Genomic DNA, 23,584 nt, shown 5'->3' on the forward strand with positions numbered 1-23,584 from the left:
AGAATGGCCTATTTTTGACCGTGACACAGCTTCGGCATTTCAACCCAAGAGGAGATAGGGATCTATTTTATCTTGTCTGTGAGTATGAAGGTGACATTAAAATTACTGTGGCTCATGGAAAAAAAACATAGGAAGGAATACAGTTTTCTCCCTATAGTGAACTCCACCTGCCACTGTGGCTTTTCCTCTGGACACCTGCTGGATTTACTTGGCTATCTGTCTCCATGGCTGAGCTTGGTAAAAAAAAAAAAATCAATAACCCATAAGCATGTCTGTACCCATAGTCGCTTGCTTCCTTTTATGAACATGTGGCTCTGCAGACACACATTGCAAGTACAAAGATCAGTCAAGTGTGTATGTGTGTGTACCTACCCATTGGCTCCTAGCAAAGGCAAACTAAATTAAGAGGAGGAAAACTCATTTCCTGATAACTTACTTAGACAATCAGGGATGGAGAACTGCCCGTTCTCTTTAAACAGAGAAGAGGGAAAGAGAATCATCATGGAAGACTGGTTCAGATTTAAAGACAGGAAATAGGACGTTGTGTAATTACGCATGTTTCCCTCAAATTGAAATGGTGTTGGATATTTGCACAGGGTGGCAGAAAGGCTCTCAGCCCTGAAGTAACCTCTCAAATGATCTAATAAATCTGTAATGTGGCTCACTGAACTATATAATTGTGGTGCTGCTGTTTCTTGTTTTGCCTAACCCCTTCAGAAACTAAACTTCAGTAACCAAACTGAAAATCAGTTTCTTGACCCTTTTGCAGTGCTTAAACTAGCATTTAATTTTTTTTCAGATTGCATACTTAATTATTTAAACACTGGTCTGTTATGATTTGGTCTGAACTACATTACAGTTTTCTTCAGTGTCAAAAATCGAAACAATTTATTGGATACAAATGAGTAATTCGATTCACAGAATTCTGTTTTCCTCAATGCAATGCAAAAGTTACATTAAGGAGGTGCGCAACAGTTTTCATTTCCTAATTTCAACTTATATAGGCAGCTGATATTAACAGGTGGAGTTTAGGGAAATTCGTCATTTGTCAGTCATTGTCCAGTTCTCCATTGGCCGCACCCCAGACATAAGTCCTCTTTTTCTATGAATTCTCTGCACAACAATAAAAGCATAAGACTTTCTGTGCTCTGTGTTTAGCTTTAATACCTTTCTTCAGACAGGAAGTTTTTGCCGAGCTGAATTTAATTTTGATCTCATGAGGAGACGTAAGTATTTTACGTTTTGTCAGTTTAGTGGCTAATTCGTACGAATTCGTACAAGTTCAGTCGTATGAAAATGTGCAATTTTAAAAAAAGAGGCATGGCACCCAACCCCACCCCTAACCCCGACCCTCATTGGGTGATTGCACAAATTCATACAAATTAGCCACTAAATCAAAAAGTTACGATTTGCAGTGAGATTGCGTTGACATTTATCTACTTCTGCAAAAAAATGCTAATTAGTATGCACAGCATCCCGCATGCAACAGTAGAAGTTCAGTTAATATACGACCCTTAAATGACCAATATCAATAATTGTTTGATGAAAAGAAAAAGAGACAAAAATAATAAAAAATATATTCCTTTTTTCCAACAGTTTCATTAAACAAAGATTTTGGTTATTTCAAAATACTTTATAGCCTACAAAATCCAAAAATCTAATCAAATAAAACAAAAACACAAAGACCCTCATTCTCTAATAACTGCATCAGTATGTTAACTTAACATCAATGACAAAAGAATTGCTTTTTAGCTCTTATATGTATTTTTTTTTAAATTTCATTTTATGGACAAAACTTGATAAACTTGACCCTGGACCAGCAAACCATTCAAAAATGTATTTACTTTATTATTTTATTAGAAATGTAGATTTATACATCAAATGAAAGCTGAATAATTAAAGGTGCAGTAAGCTTGACACCCAGTGGCTGAACTAGGTATTGCACTCTTGTTTCAAAGCACGCAAGAGCAGATTTCCAGATTGATGACACTAACAGGAGTGTGCTTAACTAGCGATCCTTAAGTCGTGTTCAAAATAAAAAGTAACAAAACAATTGAAGGAATATTTTCCATATTAAAAGGAGTTTTTGTCCTAACCAACACCTGAAATTTATATTTTAGAAACAGCTTCTATTTCTTGCAGTTGAACAACAGAAATCTATGACAATGATCACCTCAGGTACACCTCATGTGCTTTATTCAGTGTTAAATGATAATAATGTGAATTTGCATGCCATTTTACATGGCATTTATTGGCATATACTGAAAGCAGCAGCAGATAGTTCACCTCAGACCTTTAAAATAAAATCGACTGTTTGAAATTAAACTTTAAAACTGTGACTATGTGCAAGCCAACACATATCAGTTATTTAGCATGTACAATTAATAACATTAAAGCAGTTTAAGATGTATTAATTAAATTATAAACCTTACCATTTCGTTGGAGTGCAGTGAGTGCATACTTTTTGCTTCTGAATGGCTGTATTTAAATTTGTGTCATGTTTTGTCTAGTGCAAATAGCCAAAGGGCTTATCACTGCTAATCTCGTCACGCAGCATGTTGCATGGGCAGACATTTATAATGTAACCTGCTTACCTAATGTTTATTTCGTAATATTTATATTATTAGCTAATTAATAACCAACTCATGTGAAACTCATGCTAATGCCAAAACCAAAACAGACATTTCAGCACGGAAAACACATTGTCAAAGCAGAATATCTCACTTTAGCATTGTTTTTTAAAAAAAACACCTATATTCACTTAGTATATTTCTTAAATATCTGCAAACATAGTGTGGTATTTTTATGCTTTAGAAGAGTCAAAAACTTACACATAGCACCTTTATGCTTTCCTAAAAGCTTTTTAGGACATAAAATACAAATCCTTAGAAAATCACTTTTAAATTGGCCTAAATTAAGTGTTTAGCAATGCACATTACCAATCCAAAACAGCTCAGTATAAAATCTTTAAATATTATAGATAAATTACACATTGTAGAAAATAGTACCTAGTTTTTGCCCTGCACTGAAAGTAGTTAGTAACAAAGTGCACAGAAAGAAAAATATTTTTTCTCTAAGCATCCCAAGGCAGAAGTGTATTTTGATAAGAGTTGGATGAATAATTCAATGACTATGAATTCAGTTTCAGTTGAATTTCAATGAATTTTCGTCTTTTATTTCAGAAGGAATCTGTGTATTTAAACAAATGTCTTTTAGATTCACTCATAAACATTGCGTTTGTTTATGCCTACTTTCATACTATATAAATAAGAAAGTAGGTAAGCCATAGTATTCATGTTAGTGTAAGTGAAGAGAACCCAAATGACATCAACACAGTGGACGCATTACTAACACTTTCTACACATATTTATACTTATTTATATGATAAAAATATTTCATTTTAATAATTGTGAATAAAGTTTGAAATACTACACAGTTTAAAACTGCTAATGCAGTAGTTGCAACATAGGGTGCTTTCACACTAGCACTTTTGGTCTGCACCTGAGTTCGTTTGTCCTTAGAGTAAGGTACATTTAGCTAGTGTAAACGTGTCTTCTGAACTCGGGTGGGCACGCACGAACTGTACCCAAGTCTGCCTGAAAGAGGTGGTCAGAGGTACGGTTCATGTGTACTCTGGTCCGGTACTTCTGGTATGAATGCAATCATGCCAAATAACAGAAGTGAACCGCCAACAGTACAACAAACTATCGTTTTCATAATAACAATGTTGTATCACGTTCTGTACCTTGGTGACAAGCGGGACTGAGTCAGGGCAATCACAGTGATAATGGCCACTTGTCTCTTCCAAAAACAGCTTCTGCACACATCTAGTTATGCTCTGAATGTTTATAGCATTTTTGTGGCACATAGGTAGTTGCTTTCTGCATTTCCAAAACCAAAAGATTTATTATAAGCAAAACGACTGCGATGTGCGTACGTCTTTCCATTTTGGTGTTTAGCTTTCATGTCCATCACCTAGCAACACTGATACACACAACAGCAGCTTGATGATGCAAGTGTACCGGGGTTCAGAAGGAAAAAGATAGTGTGGATATAAATTAACCGAGAAAGTAGCAAGGGGGGACAATTAAACTGGAGTCAGTCCAGGCAATTGAAACAAGCGTGAAAGCATCCATAGACTCATTCTAAAAATGTAGCCCTAACTACATTTCTGGAGATTGCGAATTAAGTAGCCAGAGGTACAATCTTGTTCGTGCTTACCAGCTGAGTGCTTCCCTTCATATGGATGGCTTTTCCACTGTTACCAGTTTGTCCAGTAGTTTGCCATGCACGTCGTACTTGAGATGTAGAGAGGAGTTGACCACGACAGTGGTGTTCGAGTCCAGCGACAAACAATTCCAGAAAATGGGTAAGACAAAAAGGAAGCCAAAAATATAAATAAACAAGTAAATAACAGGGTCAGAATGTGGTAAAATCTGAAAACATGGTAAAATCAGGTGAGGGCTTTTCTTTTTCTGGATTGCTTTTTAAAACTGTTGGTTGGGTTTAGAAAAGTGGATGGTTGACTCAATCGGTGCTTTTGAAAACATTGGTTGGGTTTAGGGAAGAAGGAAGGTGGGTCAGTTGATCAGTCAGTCAGTCAACAGCACCTCTGATGGATTTATGTGAGAACAGCAGATGCGAATGACATTCAAGAGAGACATTTGAGATCTCAAAAAATTTACACAGCGGCCTCTGTCGGATTTGCAAAAACTGCAAAAAGATGTAGATCCTGAGATGTATGTGCTGCTCTTCAAAAATGTTTATAGCAGTACATTTTCAGAATGAGCCTGGGTTGAGTAATTGACACTTGTTGCCACCTATTGATGTAACATCCTTTACAATTATAAATACATCAATAAAAACATTTGCCAAGCAGGATCAACACATAAGCATGTGCACCACAAGGAAGATGTTGTAAAGACTAAAAACTGCAGTGTGGTCAGCGTCTCTGTGACCTCTTCCTAACCCACATGGCAAATAATAAAATCAGACACCCAGTTTTGTTCTGATATGACAGCACTGACAGAAGAGTTGATGGGTAGTCTGTTCTGGCAGGACTGCTCAATGTGTACGTCTGAATAAAATCAACTCCAGCCGTTGCTGACAGGCTGACGAGTCAAACCTTCATGAGATGAGTATACACCTATAGTATCCTATGTTCCTTCACGTCTGTTTGCTTTCATTCTTTAGACCTCAGGCCTGCTCTCAAGTGAACTGAGGGTGGGCTGAAAATAAACACCTATTAAAGCCATTTTATTCCTGTTCTTCAGAGAACCATGACAGCATGAACTCCCTGGACCATGTGCTTGGGAGATATTTTTGGCACAGATTAGAGCACAGTAACCCATGACAGACACAAAAACATGCCAGAGGGGGCAGGGAGACATGGGCATCACCTAATTGTTGTGACGACAAGAGAAGTTTGGTGCATCTATGAGTTGAGTTTAGCTACATGTGGATGTATTTTTGGCTATAACAGAGGAAGATGTGGATTGTCGTTCTTTTAATCTGAGAAACAAGACGTTGCATGGCTGCAGGCTATGGCTGATTTAAAACATTCGGGATGGTGCATATTCCATCGCTTCTTGCATGTGTTATGACACACCTGAAATGTTGGCTTTTTTGACCACAGTGTCCTTTTACTACTGGATGTGCTTAAAACACACAAAAAGAGATCTTCAAATCTTTCCCAAATTCTTGTGCTTCTGTTGAACGTCCAGAGTATGAATCTCTACATATTTTGGTGGTAATTCCAGGGTTCCTACTTTTATGTCAATTTCCCTGTCTTTTTCCAGACTTTCATTGAGTGTACTTACATTATGCTATCCGAACCGTGCCCAGAACCGTCTCCTGGATAGTTTGAGAAGTGTTAGTGCTCTGAATTGGGCTAAGGCACAGTTCAGTTGGCCGGCCCAGTTGGAAGAAGTGTGCCAGAGCGTAGTTCACTTGGGATTTGGTGCAGTACGCTTGTAGTGTGAGGGCAAAGCACACCTGAGCTTGAAACTGAAGATAAGACGTGACATTTATTGGACTGTTTCATGTGTGTTTATTAATCATTCTTACTGTTCAATGGACGCAAACTGTCGTAGATTATTAAAGATGCAAACCCCTCACTACACAACAGCTGCACCTTTAGCAAACCTCCTAATGACTGCAGCATGAGGCCTTTATGATTGTTTATGAGCGTCAAAAGTGGCAGATCTGTTCAGCTAAATATTTGACTGCATATCAAATGACTAAAATGATATCACTTCTTACTGAACAGCGCATCATTGATGACGTAAGCATGCTCAATGTGAGTGTGGGCCATCGGGGGAGACTGGAGGAGGAGACAAGCGTGCTTCAGCCGGTTCAAGGCAACTGTACATAGTGTGAGTACGCCCTAAAAAGCTGAATTTCTACGGCCTACAATGAACGGACGCTGATGTTGCGCTTAGCATACCATTTTCCATGAATTTAATATCCATTATGCGATCAACAAAGTATACTTTACTTCAAAATTTGAAAAGAAAAGAAACAAGGAACTTTGAAGTGATTGTTTTTGTAGCCAAAGCTGTTGAAATGTACATTATCCTAAAATGTTTGCTTTAGTTAACAGGTGCAGCTTGATTACTGTATTTGAAAAATGACTGCCCGTTTATGGGAGCAATAGGCAAAACTTCTGAAACAGTATATAAAAAGATTTAGAATAATGTCATTTTGTTAAAAGTAAACTAAAATATAAAGCAACACAAAAGCCCCTGATATTCCATGGATTGGACAAAAAAAAATCATTTTCAGTGCCTTTCAATAGAACTTTTAAAAACTCATGATATTCTAGAAATTCTATGAGCCATGGAAACAAGGATGTCCCGATCAGATGTTTTGCCCTCAAGTCTGAATCTGAGTCATTTGATTTTGAGTACCTGCCAATATCTATATTAGATAAAAAAAAGAATTAAAGTAGAGCGATGAAACAGATCCAGGATGATCATTATTTTTATTTATTTCACCTTATTTTTACATTCAACAACTGTTAACAAACAGAGCACTTCTGTGAGGTAGCTTGAACAATCAAGACATAAGTAACATCAATAAGACATAAATAACACGTTTGGACTTTAGTGCAATATAAAAAAATCTAATATAAAAACTAATAGCACCTCAACTTAAAACACCTGGCAGTCAATCCCAAGTTTACATACTGTATCTCACAGTTTGCTTTGTCAATGTTGTCATCATTAACTTTGTAATACTTCCAGACCGCAGGCATACTCACGCTTTCCACTTCAAGCTGCTTCTCTGTTCTACTGTGCCGGCATTTAACCAATAGCGTCTCTGCAAAAAAAGAGATGTCATGCCAAACGTGTTGCTGTTTCAGTGTGAAGTCAAGAAAGAGGTCTAACTCTGTGCCAACGCATAACTATAGATGTGTTTAAAAAATGATTAGAATAAATATATTCATATTTATTGAGTCCTGATCGGGATGTAACATCCGATTTCAATTGAGTCTGAAACGGGGTGATCGGGCCCGATTTTCTATCACGTGATCGAATCTGGACATCCCTAATGGAAACCCTGTAATACTGGCCACCACCCCTTATGTTAATAAAAAAGGAAATATTTGTTGTTATTCCCTGTTTTATTAGCCCTAATTAACCTCCTTATTTGACTTTTGGTACCCTGATTTGAACAGTCAGCAATAATATTTTTGTGAATGACATACCACGCTGTATACTTTGTGTTCTGTGAATGTACTTAAGGCTTGGTGAAAATAAAAACTAAATTCATTGTAGGGTTTAAAGAAAATCCTGCCTTGATCGATTGCCTTTGTGTATGACTGTGCATTAGTGATGCTACCCTTTTGAGTATTCTTGACTAACTGACTGACCAACTGACTGATACCCCCACCATCCCCCTTTCATAAACCCAATCAATAGTATTTTAAAAAGCACGGATTGACTGTTTTCTAAAAAACGTTCTTTACGGACAAAACTGGTAGCAGCAAAAAAGTCATCCACATGCAGGTAGCAGTAGGAAGCGAGAAAAGGATTGGCGTCATACCGCCCCATAGCATTCGTTTTAAAGACAAAATGCAGCCATACGTAGCTCTAGCTACATAATTTGTGATATCCAGAAACGTATATAGGGCTACATTTTCAGAATGAGCTTATGTTGATTATATCCCAGCAGGCACCTTGATTTCCATAAAACATTAAAAAATACATAACAAACAATTCGACAATGCAAACTGACACTTGAGGTCCATTTAATATCCACTCATTGATGACCTTTTGACCACCAAAAATTATTTTAACTTAACAAAGGTTTCATTTATCTGAAAGTTTCAACCTTCAACATCAAAAAATAAATCAAAAATTGATTACGGGAAAATCCTATAACTGATTTTTAACATGTTGTTTGACGCCAATGTTAGATGTCAACTTGATGTAATTTTTACATCAAGGTAAACAATAGACAGTGTTTACAATTGACTACATAAAGGTGCACACTGGGATAACTCCACGTAGAAAACAACATTAAAACAAGACAGGATGAATATATGATACTAAATTTAGATGCACTATCCCATTACGGGTCAGATTTAATTGAGCTTGATACTAACACATGGAAAAGATTTTAACATAGATTTAGGACATGTATGAAAACATCATATTTGGTAGTAGCTATGTTTTGGGCAGTAGCTATGTTCTAAATACTGATCAAATCTCTTACTACATAGACCCTTAAAACAATATATACAGTTGAAGTTAGAATTATTAGCCCCCTGAATTGTTCGCCCTCCTGTTTATTTTTTTACCCAATTTCTGTTTAATGGAGAGAAGAACTCATTTCTAATCACTGATTTATTTTATTTTAGCCATGATGACAGTAAATAATATTTGACTAGATATTTTTCAAGACACTTCTATACAGCTTAAAGTGACATTTAAAGCTTTAACTAGGTTAATTAGGTTAGCAAGGCAGGTTAGGGTAAATAGGCAAGTTATTGTATAACGATGGTTTGTTCTGTAGACTATCGGAAAAAGAATTAGCCCAAAGGGGCTAATAATTTTGACCTTAAAATGTTGTTTAAAAAATTTAAAAAGTGCTTTTATTCTAGCCGAAATACAACAAATAAGATTTTCTCCAGAAGAAAAGATATTATTAGACATTCTGTGAAAATTTCCTTGCTCTGGTAAACATTATTTGGGAAATAATTAAAAAAGAGAAAAAAGTCTAAGGGCGGCTAATAATTATGACTTCAACTGTATGTATATATCATATCAGTACTGCTACTGCAGAGTGGTTAGTAGAAGCATATATTAAAGATGTATCTAAACAAATGTACAGAACAAACTGTTAATTAACACATATCTCACAACTAGTATAAACACACATGTGAACAGCTCTCATATGAGCAGTCATCCCAATTACAAACTCTGGCTCATGCTGAAAAACTCCTCTAAACTGTTTCATATAACTCTGAACACAACATATGTGATTATGAATTGGTTCTGTACTGTAATATTGTACTCCCCAAAAGCTGATAGTTCTTGTTAAAGACCCTTTTATTCCTGCAGCATAATCATTCAGCAATCTCATCACTCTTCTCCATCCCTTGCTCTGGTTTAGTTCAGAGTCACTCCAGAGGGGAATTGAAGAGAATAATAGCTTTAGCCAGAGGAATGCTTTTTTTGCTGCAACATTTATTGTTTTGAGTAATAGATATATTGTTTGCAATATCTGCTGGAGTTTTTCAGCCTTTTTAGGACAAGTTGTAGACTGTACACTTAGTGTTAAAACTTGGTGGCAGATATTTGTCAGCATAAAAAGTGAGAAAATCAATTATGAACCTTCTGCCTTGGATGCATGGAGTGATGTTGCAGACATTCAACACGAGGTGCAAAACAGAATCATTGTCACATTACCTCCCACCATATTTTGAGTAAGCATTAACAACACTATTTTTAAGTGTGCTAAAATGAAATGAATGTTAATGGTTAAATATAGAGTACCTCAGAGTGCGGATCTGTGCACCTCATTTGCAGGATAGTGATTCTGTTGTACATTCATTACATTCTCATTTAAACTTTAGATAATGAATCAAAACTTACACTCACTGGTCACTTTATTAGGTGCACCTGTCCAACAGCTTGGAAACAAAAATTTCAAATCAGTCAATCACATGGCAGCAACTTATTGCATTTAGGCATGTAGACATGGTCAAGATGTTCAAACCGAGCATCAGAAAGGGGAAGAAAGCTGATTTAAATGACTTTGAACATAGTATGGTTATTGGTGCCAGACGGGCTGGTCTGAGTGTTTCAGAAACTGCTTATCTACAGGGATTTTCTCGCACAAATATCTCTAGGATTAATAGAGAATGGTCCGAAAAAGAGAAAATATCCAATGAGCAGCAGTGCTGTGGGTGTAAATGTCTTGTTGATGCAAGAGGTCAGAGGAGAATGACCAGACTGTTTCGAGCTGATAAAACAACAGTAATTCAAATAACCACTCGTTACAACCGAGGTATGCAGAAGAGCATCTCTTTAAGGAATATCCATGTCAATGAAGATTTTTTAAAATATATTTTTCCACATTTATCGAGTGCCTTGGACTGACTTTCACTGTTTATAACTTCTATTACTTTAGTTATGTCATCAAAACTCAGTATACATGTACAGTATATGGCAACATTTATATGTTTGCTCTTGGCAACATAGATCTGCTACCCTGCTGCTGCTTTGATTTCTGATGCAGAGCAAGAACAGAGAATTGCTACTGTACTGTCATATAACAGACTGCTGCTGCACACATAACATCCATAAAAAAACATAGCAGATCTACAAACAGGTGGAGCTGGGGTGGAGGAGGATTTCAAAAAATGTGCTGCAGATTGACAAAACTTTAATGTATATATAGAAATATTTAAATGTAGAGGAGCAAGCTCGCTGGTTGCCAATGCGACTGGATAGGACCTACCAGCAGGCCACTGATTTCATGACAAAACTTGTATTTAGTTTTTGCATTATTATATTTGACACAGCTAGAAGAGCGTCTCTGAATGCAGAGCACATCAAACTTGCAATCAGCTACAACAGCAGAAGAATGCACTGGTAAAAGCTCTGTCAGCTAAGTAGAACAGCAGTTTGAGACTACAGTCTACATGGGCTAACAAAAACTGGACAACTAAAGATTGAAAAAGGGTCACGTGGTGAGTCAATTTGTTTCAACTTTTGGATTAGCTAGGTTTCCATCACCCTGTATTAATGTAGAATTTTTCTGAAAAAAAAAAAAATCCTTTAGCTTTTACGCTTGTTTGAAGTGGCTTTGCAGTTGTGAGAAAAGGGGCGTTATAACCACGTGACTTCATTATGCTTGCCTTGTTTGCTGCTGGTTGCTAGGTTACCAATACTACAGTCAGACACTTTAACAAATAAAGACTATGTGAAATCAAAATTTACCATTTATTAATTTTTTTCTATCACACATTGTTTTTCTTTAGGTCAACAATTAATATATAAAGTTGATAGCATGTTTTGTCTTCAATCAAAGTTCAACCAACTGTTTCTGGATTTGGAGTGTCAGTTGACATCAGTTTGACAGCTTGAGTCACAATATGGGTGCTTTCACACTTGTTTCAATTGCCTGGACTGATCCCAAGTAATGTTATGTAATGCGTGTATTTATATAGCGCATTTACTGTGTATGGCCATACACCCAAAGCGCTTCACAATTATGAGGGGGGGAGTCTCTCCACACCACCAACAGTGTGCAGCATCCACTTTGCAACGGCTGCCACAGGACAACGGCACCAGTGCGCTCACCACACACCAGCTATTGGTGGACTGGAGAAAGAGTGATAGAGCCAGTTCAGTGGATGGGGATGATTGGGAAGCCATGATAGGATTTTTTTTTTTTTCTTCACTTTTGTCAATTGGTGAAGTTTTTTTATTTAAATTTTTTTTTCTTGCAGCTGTCGCACTGGCTTGCTTGGTTTGGGAGTTGTGGAGTTGCGCATCAATGGATTTGTTCTACAGTGTTTGGACTTTCAGCAGTGAAAATTATACCACACTGCACTGAACTAAACTGAACTTCAACTCTGAAAACTGGACTGATATAGTTCCAATTTACTAAAACTTGCATGTTTTAGCTGCTTTGATACAATCTACATTGTAAAAGTGCTATAGAAATAAACATGAATTGAATTGAATTATATTGAATTGAATTGAATCTATTGAGCCTTGTATTGAAAGTAGTCTGGTAGTGCTGTAATGGTGTGGTGGGATATTTTTGCCACACTTTGGCCCCTAAGTGTCAACTGAGCATTGTATAGACACTCCATGCCTACCTGAGTATTGTAATATAGACAGACTAAGAGACAGACTGTAACTCTCTATTTAAGAATAGATAGGAATAGGAATAAGGAGGGAGGTAACTAGAACTCTTAGCCTATCACAGCCATGCACATGGGAGTAAATCTCTCTCTCCTCTCTCTCTCTCTCTCTCTCTCTCTCTCTCTCTCTCTCTCTCTGCCCGGTTGTGGCTTAGCTGTGGCTCTGGTCTGCATGCACAGCAGTAGGAAGGCAACTGACACGCAGTGATCATCCCTGCTGCCTCCCTGGTTAAATCTGCATGGCGACTAAACACAGAGATTACAGCAGCATTAAGAGCACTGTGTTTTCACCAGCAACTACACAAGTAGATTAGAGCCTGATGCTTGCCCGGTGCTGGATTATTAGTAGGATCATTTCTCCAAAGCGGGAGAGGTGATTAGGCATCAGCATGCTGAGCGTTTCTGCATAGCAGGAGAGTTGAACAACCACAGCCCTTCCAATGGTCCAGTTTCTCAAGCGTTCAGTTGTGTCTTCACTGTAGTGCCTCAAGCTGTGCAGATGGTCAACTCCTTAACTTGTGCGACCCTCCAGAATTCCTCAGAGTGAGATTGACATTGAACAAAGAAGAAGAGCAGATGAATTAGTTGGATTCAAAGTTGGGATAGAATTGGAGGTGAGAGCAATACCTCTGGATAACGAAAAAAAGAAGAAGAAGAAAAAGAAAGAGTGCTTCAGGAGAAGAGATGTCCAAACCTTCACGACTGGTCAAACCCTCCAAGCAGTCCCGAAAGGACCCTGCGGGGAACCGCTCACACATGCTGGTCATTGGGGAGAGGCTAATGAGGGCTGGAAGTGAAGGAAACCTGAGATCCAGACCACCACAGAAGCCTTCTGCCACCAATCCATTGGGCTCTAACTCAGGTATTACCACTAGCCGCTTTATGAGTCTAATTGGTGTTGACGTCGTCTTGCAATTGTCTAATGTATTACTACAAAATATCAGAAATGTAACTATTCACTATTCACTCATTCAGACATGCTTACAGCTTAGATGTCTGTCTGTAGAGCTATTGTAAACGATTCCTGACTGCAGCACATGAGCACGCTTGTATAGTTTGGCTGATGCCCTCTCTATATAGGGGGATTAAGACAGGGGTTTGACCCTCACTGCTCTTGCTGATTAGTTACATTCCCTTTGTCATTATCAAATTCTCTCACACCACTTGATCTTCTTGCTTGTTGGTGACTGCTTATCAAGCCACTCTCAGCTAGTTTCATAGAAAGTAAAAAAAAAAAAATTTTAACGGTTTAGGATGAACACGTAAAGAGAAAAGAGTCAGTGAGCCAAAAGTTTGCATTGATTTTGGTTAATGATTGTATAGTTTGAAAAATCTTAGCTATATTTTAGTAAACCCATAAAGAAATCTGATATGGAAATACATGCAAATTACATGACCTATAGGTTCATACTGGATTTCACATAAATAAAATATGTAATATTTGCAACATATGTTCCTATATATATATATATATATATATATATATATATATATATATATATATATATATTGCAAAAATATTACCAATATTTTATACAGTATTTTATACTGCATACAATATATTAAATTATAGCTAAGCTAACTGACTTTAAGCTTTAGCTAACAGTGATTAAAAAAAACAGTTTTTTTGCTACATTTAGACAAACTATCTATCTATCTATCTATCTATCTATCTATTTATCTATCTATCTATCTATCTATCTATCTATCTATCTATCTATATCTATATATATATATATATATATATATATATATATATATATATATATATATATATATATATATATATATATAAATTAGGAACATATGTTGCAAATATTACATATTTTATTTATGTGAAATCTAAAATGAACCTATAGGAAATTGCATGTATTTTGTATTACATGTACTTTGCATGTATTTCCATATCAGATTTCTTTATGGGTTTACTAAAATATAGCTAAGATTATTCAAACTATATAATTATTAACCAAAATCAATGCAAACTTTTGGCTCACTGACTCTTTTCTCTTTATGTGTTCATCCTAAACCGTAAAAAAAAAATGTTATGTATGTAAAATCCAAATATAAAGTTTGTCATAAAAAATAATTTGCAGATCATCTCAGATTTCTGTATGGCAATGACCAATGCAAATGACTATAGAGGAAAATATGCGATGATTGCAAAATAGTGCAGTGATGGGTAATGGGTAAATCTTTTAAAACGAACGACAGTTCGGTTAGGCAAAAGTTTTGAGTAACTGTCTCTGCTCTAATTAGGTCAGTTTAGAAAGCACATGGTAGCTAATGGGTACAGAAACGTAGGCTTCTCAGATCAACTACTATTATATCAAACACCTTCCAAAAATGACTTTCTTGTTGTTTGTCACTGCAAGTCATGACAAATCTTTTCATATTAATTCAAAATACGAACAGTTTTCAGGCAAGTCCTGCAGTTATAAAGCACATAGCAAGCATGTCATTTTATTTAAGATCAAATTCCAGTAGTATATTTTGTATACTTTGTACAGAACAGCTATAAAGCAGGCTGGGTTTTGCTACGTTACTGTACATGAGGGATGTCAATTTCTGGAGGGCCGCAGCCCTGCACAGTTTAGTTCCAACCCTAAGTAAACACACCTGATCAAACGGAGTCCTTAAGGCCAACACACTTCAGTTTGACATCCCTGTTGTACACTGTAACCTAAAATAAATAAATGAAAAGTTGCCTTAGCTTGTGATTCTAGATGTTTTTCACTTTAATTACATTTTTATTGCATTATAGCACCATGGTCTTTGCTCTGACAACTTTTTATACTGAAGTTACTTTTTTGATTTTTCTTTTTTTGTAGTTTAAAATGATATATTGTAGTGTCTGGTAATGTAAATGTCTCATGATGTACAACCCCAAATCCGAATAAGTTGGGACAGTATAAATAAAAAATAAAAAAGAAAATGAAAAAAGTTGTGATTTCAAAGTTTACTTTGTATTGCAGACAACACAACACATTTTATGTAATCCTCATGATTATATACATGTAATTATATAATTTTTTTTTTTTTCAAAATAAACACAAATTCCAATTTTGGCTTTTGCAAAACCGTATGCATTTACAACTGTTTAATGTTGTCGTTCTTTTTCACAACACTTAAAAGATGTTTAGGGACTGAAGACACAAAGCGATGAAATATTTCTGGTGTAATTTGTCCTATTCTTCCTGCAAACAAATCTTTAGCTTAGCAACGGTAAGAGTCTTCATTGTCACATTTTAGGCTTCAAAATACACCACACATTCCCTGGAAAATATGTCTTTTGAAGGCAGCAAATTGTGCTCCAAAATCTCTATGTACTTTCCAACATTAATGGTGCCATCACAGAAGTGCAAGTTACCTTTGCCAAGGGCACTGACACAAACTCTGCCATGACAGACCCTGGCTTTTGAACTTGTTGCTGGTAACAATCTGGATAATCTTTTTCTTTGGTCCAGAACACAAATCATCAATTTCTCCCAAAAAATACCTGAAATACCGTTTCATCTGACCACAATACACGTTTCTACTGTGTAATAGTCAACCTCAGATGTCTCCGAGCCCAGAAAAGTCGAGGGTGCTTCTGGACACTGTCAACATAGTTCAAACTGGTATTTGTGGATATATATGGTGTTACTTGACAAAGGTTTGCCAAAGTAGTCCTGAGCCCATGTGATGATATCGCTTATAGATGAATGATGATTCTTGATACAGTACCCCCTGAGGGATCAGAGATTACAATTGTTCAGCTTAGGCTTGCACCCTTGTTCTTTACTCACTTTAGTTATTTTAATTATAATATTTTAATTATGTTATGCACTGTTAAAGGTGAAATACCCAAATGTCTTCCTCATTTTTTTGAGAAACATTGTTTTTTTAAACATTACAATAATTTTCACACATATTTATGGCAATCTGAATATCCCCTGCCCATCTTTGCTCATAAAGGACTAGACCTTTCTTGGATGCTGCTTTTGTACCAAATCATAATTACAATCAACTGTTGATATCACCTGTTTTAAATCACATCATTATTTAACCAATTTACCTGATTACTAGCCCCAAATTGCTCCTGTCCCAACTTTCTTTGTGTTGCTGGTCTGAGTGACAGGAAAGGGTTTATATTGACAAATGAAATGAAGTTGACCAGACAAAACATGTAATATATGTGTGTTTATATTGTCTGCAATAAAAATTGCAAAATTTGGAAATCATTACATTCATTTATTTGTTTGCATTTGCCATACTGTCCCAACTTATTCTGATTTGGGGTTGTAATTCCAAAGTCTAAATCAAGGGAAAACACCCATTAAATCATAAACTATGTTTTTAAACTGGTAATGTTTATTTTTAGTTTATACTGATAGTCATAAGACAATCCGCTGTTTTAAACCGTTAACTGTAAACCATTAAACTGTTTTCAACAAAAATATAAGTTACCAGCATAATAAGAAACAGATATTTGACACTGATAACAGAAGTAATGGCTACTGAAATAAAAAAGATAATAATAACTTTGAATTACAGGTAATAAAAACATCAAATAATAATACATTGGAAAACAGTTACTGAAAACTATAATAATATGTTACTAATTCAGAAAGATAATATTTATATCACTGATATTGTTATATAAACAATGAAAATATATTGCTACCTCTTTAAAACACTGATTGCAATTTGCTTTTTTTGTTGCTTTTACAAAAGTGATTTTTATTTATTTATGTATAGTGCTTATTTATGTTATCAGTCTCCAGTGACTTTCCAAATGCCAAGATAGTTTTCCTTCACTTCAGTGGTTTTCACTCACACTGTCTAGGTATGAGATTGAAGGCAGAGAGCACTGTCCCCTGCTGTCACCCATTCCCTCCGTCAGGTCTGTTAAAACAGAGATTTATCTCAGAGACAGCGGCAATCCTGCCACACCGCTGCAGATGCAGAACATGACATTTCCACAGGCACAAAATCCAAAGAGCTCTCTCTACCCTCAGATGAACCAAATGTGCAGAAAGAGATTCCTCTGAAAAACCTGCAGCGCCAATTGCCTTCATGAGCAGCCACCTAATTTTAAAGTCTATTTTCTTGTGGCTATCTGTGCACTCAACTGTAGACCACGTTTATTATGATTTTTTTTTTCTTATTCAGCTGAACTTAAACTGCAGTTTTAGCAAAAGGTGCACCTGTGACACACCTGTTTTTGTGAAAGCCCTTCAATGAGAAAAAAAGTGTGGCCTGGTCATTTCAAGCACGTAAGTTTGTACAAAAAAAGCATTAAAATAAAAATTCTAAAAACAACATCAAATCTAAAAATATGTAGGGTAATAATACACCCAGCACAATAAAGTGCTAGACGTGCATGGCATAATTTGTTGCTATTTTCAGACCATAGCAGCTCTAATTTTCACGTTTTACCCCAAGTCGTTTAAATTGCAAATCCATTTGCGCCACTTTGTGGACTCTTGGGTGTTCCGGTCTAAAAAAGAAGTGTGTTAAGGTGCATTGTAGATGCGTTGCTATTTTGATTAACTGAAATAGACTATGCCATTGACAAACTAAAAGCTGGTCTGAAGTCCTTACACATTGTTTAATACACACAGGATGTACAGCAATACTAAAATAATAAAGAATTAAAATGTTACAAAAAGTTTTTTTTTTTTTACATAAATATAAATACCACTACCTTCTTGCCTTCTTCATGTCCAGGTTTTTTTTTTTTTTTTTTTTTTATTTATTTATTTATTTATTTATTTATTATTATTTTTATTCATGACAATTTGCATTTGTATAATGTTATTATTATTAGCAGTATTATTTATCATATGCATATTTATATTTTATATTTTATTAAAAACTAATTTAGATTTGTCCACCTGTTGAGCTTTGGAGACATATGCATCACCATATAGGGCATAAGAATAGGACGTGTGTTTAGATATAACCCAGCTTTTTGAACACGCTTCGTTATTATTAATTATTTATTCATTTGCTGGAAATTAGAACTAAATTTAGAAATAGTTTTGAAACAAATATTTGTGCTTAACAAACAAATTAACTACAGTATGTAGGCTAATGGATAACTTCAGTGGAGTGCGTACAACACTGTTTCCTTATCTACGAAAGTGTAAATGTAAATTAAAGAGAAAGTAAAGAAGCCAAATGGTGGAGGCTCATTCTTTATCCTTGCGCTGCAGATAGTCTATTTAAAAGTTTTCCTTGCTAGTGAAGCATTCAGTTTTTTTCATAGTGTGACACAACTGACTCTTAAATAGAATGTCAGATGAAACTCTGATGGTTTAATGCACGTTATACTCAAAACACACCCATAATTCATTAAGAGAATAAGCACAACCTTGTTAGACCATGCGCTGTGGCGCAAAGCATATTTTTTCATCCTTAAAATAACAAAAGTGGATTCTGACATGCCCTTAATGTTTTTGCGCCATGGGCTTTAAACATTGCCTGTAGATCGTTAAAATAGAGCCCATGATCTTTCTCCGCAATATTGTAACATTGTAAAGTCTATTATAAATATTTATTCAAGATCAAGTACTTTCAATCCGTAATGTAAATTAATGTTTTATTTCATATTTTGTAATTAATAAATATCGTTTGATACTATTACTCAAAATAAGACTATTCTATCGGTTCATTCACTCAAAACCACTTACTGTTTTTGTGCCAGCAAAGATAGTGTTCTGATTAAATAATGACTATCCTCATTTAATAAAATTATTCATAAAAGCAATGTTTCTTCTTTAGTATCTTAAAATATAGTTACTAGTAGCAAGTTTTATTATTTGTTGTTGCTTCAGGCACTGATAGGACAGTCAAGTTGTTAGAATAAATAATCTACTGGCAATGCTCGAATTAAAGAATAAAGTGCATCAGGTCAATTTCATGATTTCCAACACTGCTCATAAACTAGATCACAAAACAAACAAGTATAATAAGGTGCATGTAATCTGCTAACAACCCTGATGCAAGACGGATTACAGCATACTTTTTGATGTCATCAAAAGTAGTGAACTTACTACCACAAACATTAGCATTCTCCTCAACTGTATTACAATAACACTCTCCTCCCATAACTCTTGCACCTGAATGGGAAACCACTACAGATTCATATGCTATAAAGTTGAGTGAATAAATCACTGTGTCCACACCTTTTCAGCATCAATGTTGTAATGCTTGCCTTTAGTAAGTCCTAATAGCAGTTTTTTTTAAACACCTAAGAGGCTTTGCTCTGTCGACCTGTCCCAAAGTAAAATGTTATGGTTAGTAGAAAAAGCTGACATGCACTTGCAAAGTTTCTTACAGTATTAGTATTGACCATATTCTTCAATGCGGAAGTGCGCTCGTCTTTGTGATTGTTTTAGAACTTACGATTTAGCTGCTTGTGGAAGAAATGACTAGGAATAATAAACCAAAGAAAACGGTCTAACTACTTGCTTTACAAGCAAGTGTTTGCATAAATATCCAGGCAAAGCAGAATAATATAATGAGAAAATATCAGTTTGCAATGTCAAGCAGCAAAATGAGCTGTTATGGAAGTAAATGAGAGCGGAAGTCTTGAACCAATAAGACCACCAATTCAGATGGTTGCTCCTGCAAGGTGAATAAGGATTGTAAGGAGACCAGCAATAATAGCAGCTCAAGCTAATTGGAAATATGTGCCTTAGACCAGTTTTGCAAAACATAAAATACATTGCTCCATTTACGTTTCATTGCATGTTTCAGATGACAAATCCACTAGAGGGTACTGTCTACATTTCTGTTAATGTGAAATATGTTACCTATAGTATATTTTGTTGGTAACACTTTACAATAAGGTTCATTAGTTAATGCATTTACTAACATGAACTAATCATGAATAACACTTGTACAGCATTTATTAATCATATTTGAACATTTACTAATGCATTATTAACATTCAAGTCCATGCTTGTTAACATTAGTTAATGCACCATGAGTTAACATGAACTAACAATGAACTACTGTATTTTCATTAACTAACGTTTATTAACATGAATAAATACTGTAGTAAATGGATTGTTCAGTGTTTGTTCATGTTAGTAAATGTATTACTTAACATTAACTAATGAACCTTATTGTAAAGTGTGACCATTTTGTTGTATGTTTCAGATGCAGTTCTTCTTTCTTGCAAAACCCTTCCCTAAACCCAATTAATAGTGTTTTCTAAAGCAAAAGTCATTTTAAAAAGTGCATTGCGAACACATAATTTTACCTTGAATTTCATTACTTTTATCTTTTATCATGAAACTGATTCATCAGATTTGAACGTGAGCTCTCTGCATCACAAGTACAACACTAAAAAGTGAGCTACTGAGTAAACTGACCAAAGACAAAAAGTTATACATATGGAAATAGAGTAAGCATGTTTATTTACAAAGTCGACATGGTTACGTTTTTGTTGTTGTTATTCATTAGATTTATTAGATATAGATTAGATTAGATTTATTAAACCTTTATTTTTCTATGAGGTGTCTTTATCACAGTGTCATGCAGTGTCTTTTTTACCTAAAAGTTAAATGTAAGTTATTAAGCCTTTGTTGAAGTAAAGTCTTAGCCAACAATTTTTTACACGCATTTAACGGTCATCATAATCTTAAACTCTTGAAAGTTTTTAATATAGTTTTTAATATTTAGATTTTTTAAAAAGCATATGAACATTTATATGCATTTATGAATGTATTATATCATCTTTTCATCAAATTACAAAAAAATGAATTATCGCTTATGCAAGGTGTTTCTAATGCAGTGTCTATGTGGGCTGAGAGTAAATTTGACATAGAATTATTTGTTGCACTCTCCCATTCATTGCGCTCTGAGTTTACCCAACCATGATGCCTTCCGCTACGGAAAAACCCAGAAATGTGAAAAGGGTCTACTGATATTAAGATGACAATCTACTAATAATTTAATGACTGATGACATGTTGTTGCAAAGTTGCAAACCATCAAAACAAACTGCTAATCAAAACAAAACAAACCCGCAATCTTAAAAAAGAAACATGTCTTTAAAGATGAGCATCCAATTAGGTAATGTCACTTCAGCACACTTAAGACTTTTATACTTAACTGCAAAATATGTTTAAGTTTTATCATCAAAGCCTAAAATTCCCCTTAATCAGCCTATACTAAACTGCTTATTGTACGCAGGCATTGCAGACGTCTTCATCTTGCTAGTGAACTGAACTTTAATTCTCTGTAGTTATATAACCTCCCTGCATCTGCCTCCCAAGCACTAATGTAATACAGGAATTAGCCAGATCTTCATGTGCCGTTACGTCAGCTTAATCAGCAGGAAGCGATATGGTTTGACATCAGTGTGATCTCACACAGGATGTGTGCCTGTCTTGTCCCATTCCTCTCTACTGCCCTGTCTAACCTCATTTCTGTCCCTGCCACCAACAAAGCTCTATGGCATTCTCCAGTGTTTCCGCAGCAAAACAGTGCAGCAAACACACAGCATACAGAACACAACAACCAGTAATGATAATTAAATGTTGGAAATTTTGCAGATGCACTTATTTATTTCAAGATTCACTGCTGTGTCTGCATTAACATTCCTGTCGTTCAGTGGCACGTTCTGCTTGGAAGAACTGCAGAAGGCTGGTTAATATACCGGACACTTCTTTTGCAATTTTCTGATAATGATTTGGAGTTTAAAGCTGCTGTGAGCATGCGTTCAGTCCAATCTCCAATCCAGTCCAGTTTGTCAGGTTTTATAGTAGCTGAGCTCAGAAATATAACACTCTTGTCAGAGTTTCAGATACCTCAAAACCAACACAGACTCATTGGAAATAAGTGTTTCGGTGTACATTTCTGTGAAATCTAAAAAAATGTACTTCAAAATACATTGGACTGCAATTTCTAGGTAAAAATAAAGCTATAGGGCAGTATGATGGCAACAACTTTTGTTCATTTTCATATTTCTGACAATTACAGGGGCATATTATCAACAAACAAATGTTTTTTCATGCTTTTTTTAAAGGTATTTTTGTAATTACACTACAATTATTATTCTAAATAAATAACAGAAATTAATCCTAAATGTTACTGGAAAACAATGTAAGACACAACTGGAGTGATGCTAGGATCATTTAAGAAACTGTTTGCATGAATATTAATTTCATTAGAATTAAATTCTATAGACAATTCTGTAGAATACAAAAAAATATGCTTTATAGAATTATAGTGTCTTAAACTTGACACATGGCCCAGTTTTACCATCACTCCTTGTTTTTGCTTCATACAAAAGAAATCTATCAGGAGCCATCGTGTAAATAAGATCACCATCATATTAGATAATATATTAGTGTAGTCAACTTGCAAAACTCACTATGTGACGACACCTCCAAATAAAAGGCTGTTACGCCGGTTTCACTAAGCATAAGCAGCATGTACTTTTTTGGTGTGTATGTACCGAGAATCAAACTGGGATCAGAGCAGTGCGTCAGCGTCAAGCCGTAGCAGTGCTTAAGACGTGTATGGTTTCCAGCACGCATGCATCAGTTTTCTTTTTGATTAAACTACATTGCTTTCACCAGCGATGATTTGGTTACACATAGAGAATAACGTCTTAATTTGGGATTACCACTCTTAATAAATACACTCGCATATAAAGTAAATCGTATCTCAGAGCATTTACTGGGGCACTGGCGATTTTTACTGGGACACATGCCCCAGTAAATGGGGTTTAGTGATGCCGTTGTACTGTTCTTTGCACAACACCCAATAAAAAAATAAATAAATAATAAAAAAAAATTCTATGATTTGTGATCAAATATCTTTGCCTCGACTGTTTATCAACATATGAACAGCTTTTCTGCTGTGGTCAATTTACTAAATTTTAGCTCACTTTGTGTTGTACATGGGATGCAGAGTTCTCAGGTTTGATTCTGGTGAAGCATGTTCCCACAAAACAGGCAAAAGCAATGTAAAAATTATGGTGCAATTTTCTCTAATGTTTGCTTTTGAAAAAAGGGTTTATGGAAGGGTTTAGGTAAGTCGATCGCAAGGTGATATGTATGACAGTCCCTGCCTTATCACAGGTATGCCTAAACTTGTTTCAGTATCACAAATAAATACAGACAGCGCCCTCTAATGGTTTTGTCGTCAGAAGCTGTAACTAAATGTTTTCGGAGCAATGTATTTCCATTAATTCATTCAT

General features: G+C 35.5%; 1 protein-coding gene across 11 annotated transcripts in view; it reads left to right on the forward strand.

The window, feature by feature from the left end:
• Window positions 1–12,563: 12,563 nt before the first annotated feature.
• Window positions 12,564–23,584, forward strand: part of si:ch211-207d6.2 — a 99,873-nt gene continuing 88,852 nt past the window's right edge. For all 11 annotated transcript variants that reach the window (XM_087240921.1, XM_087240933.1, XM_087240934.1 and 8 more), the window contains exon 1: window positions 12,564–13,244. In XM_087240921.1, coding sequence (XP_087097047.1) covers window positions 13,067–13,244 — 178 coding nt within the window. In that variant the 5' untranslated portion in view covers window positions 12,564–13,066. The remainder of the gene's footprint in view (window positions 13,245–23,584) is intronic.

Source organism: Danio rerio, chromosome 2 (assembly GCF_052040795.2).
Source record: "Danio rerio strain M-AB ecotype USA chromosome 2, GRCz13ab, whole genome shotgun sequence".
Lineage (NCBI taxonomy): Eukaryota > Metazoa > Chordata > Actinopteri > Cypriniformes > Danionidae > Danio > Danio rerio.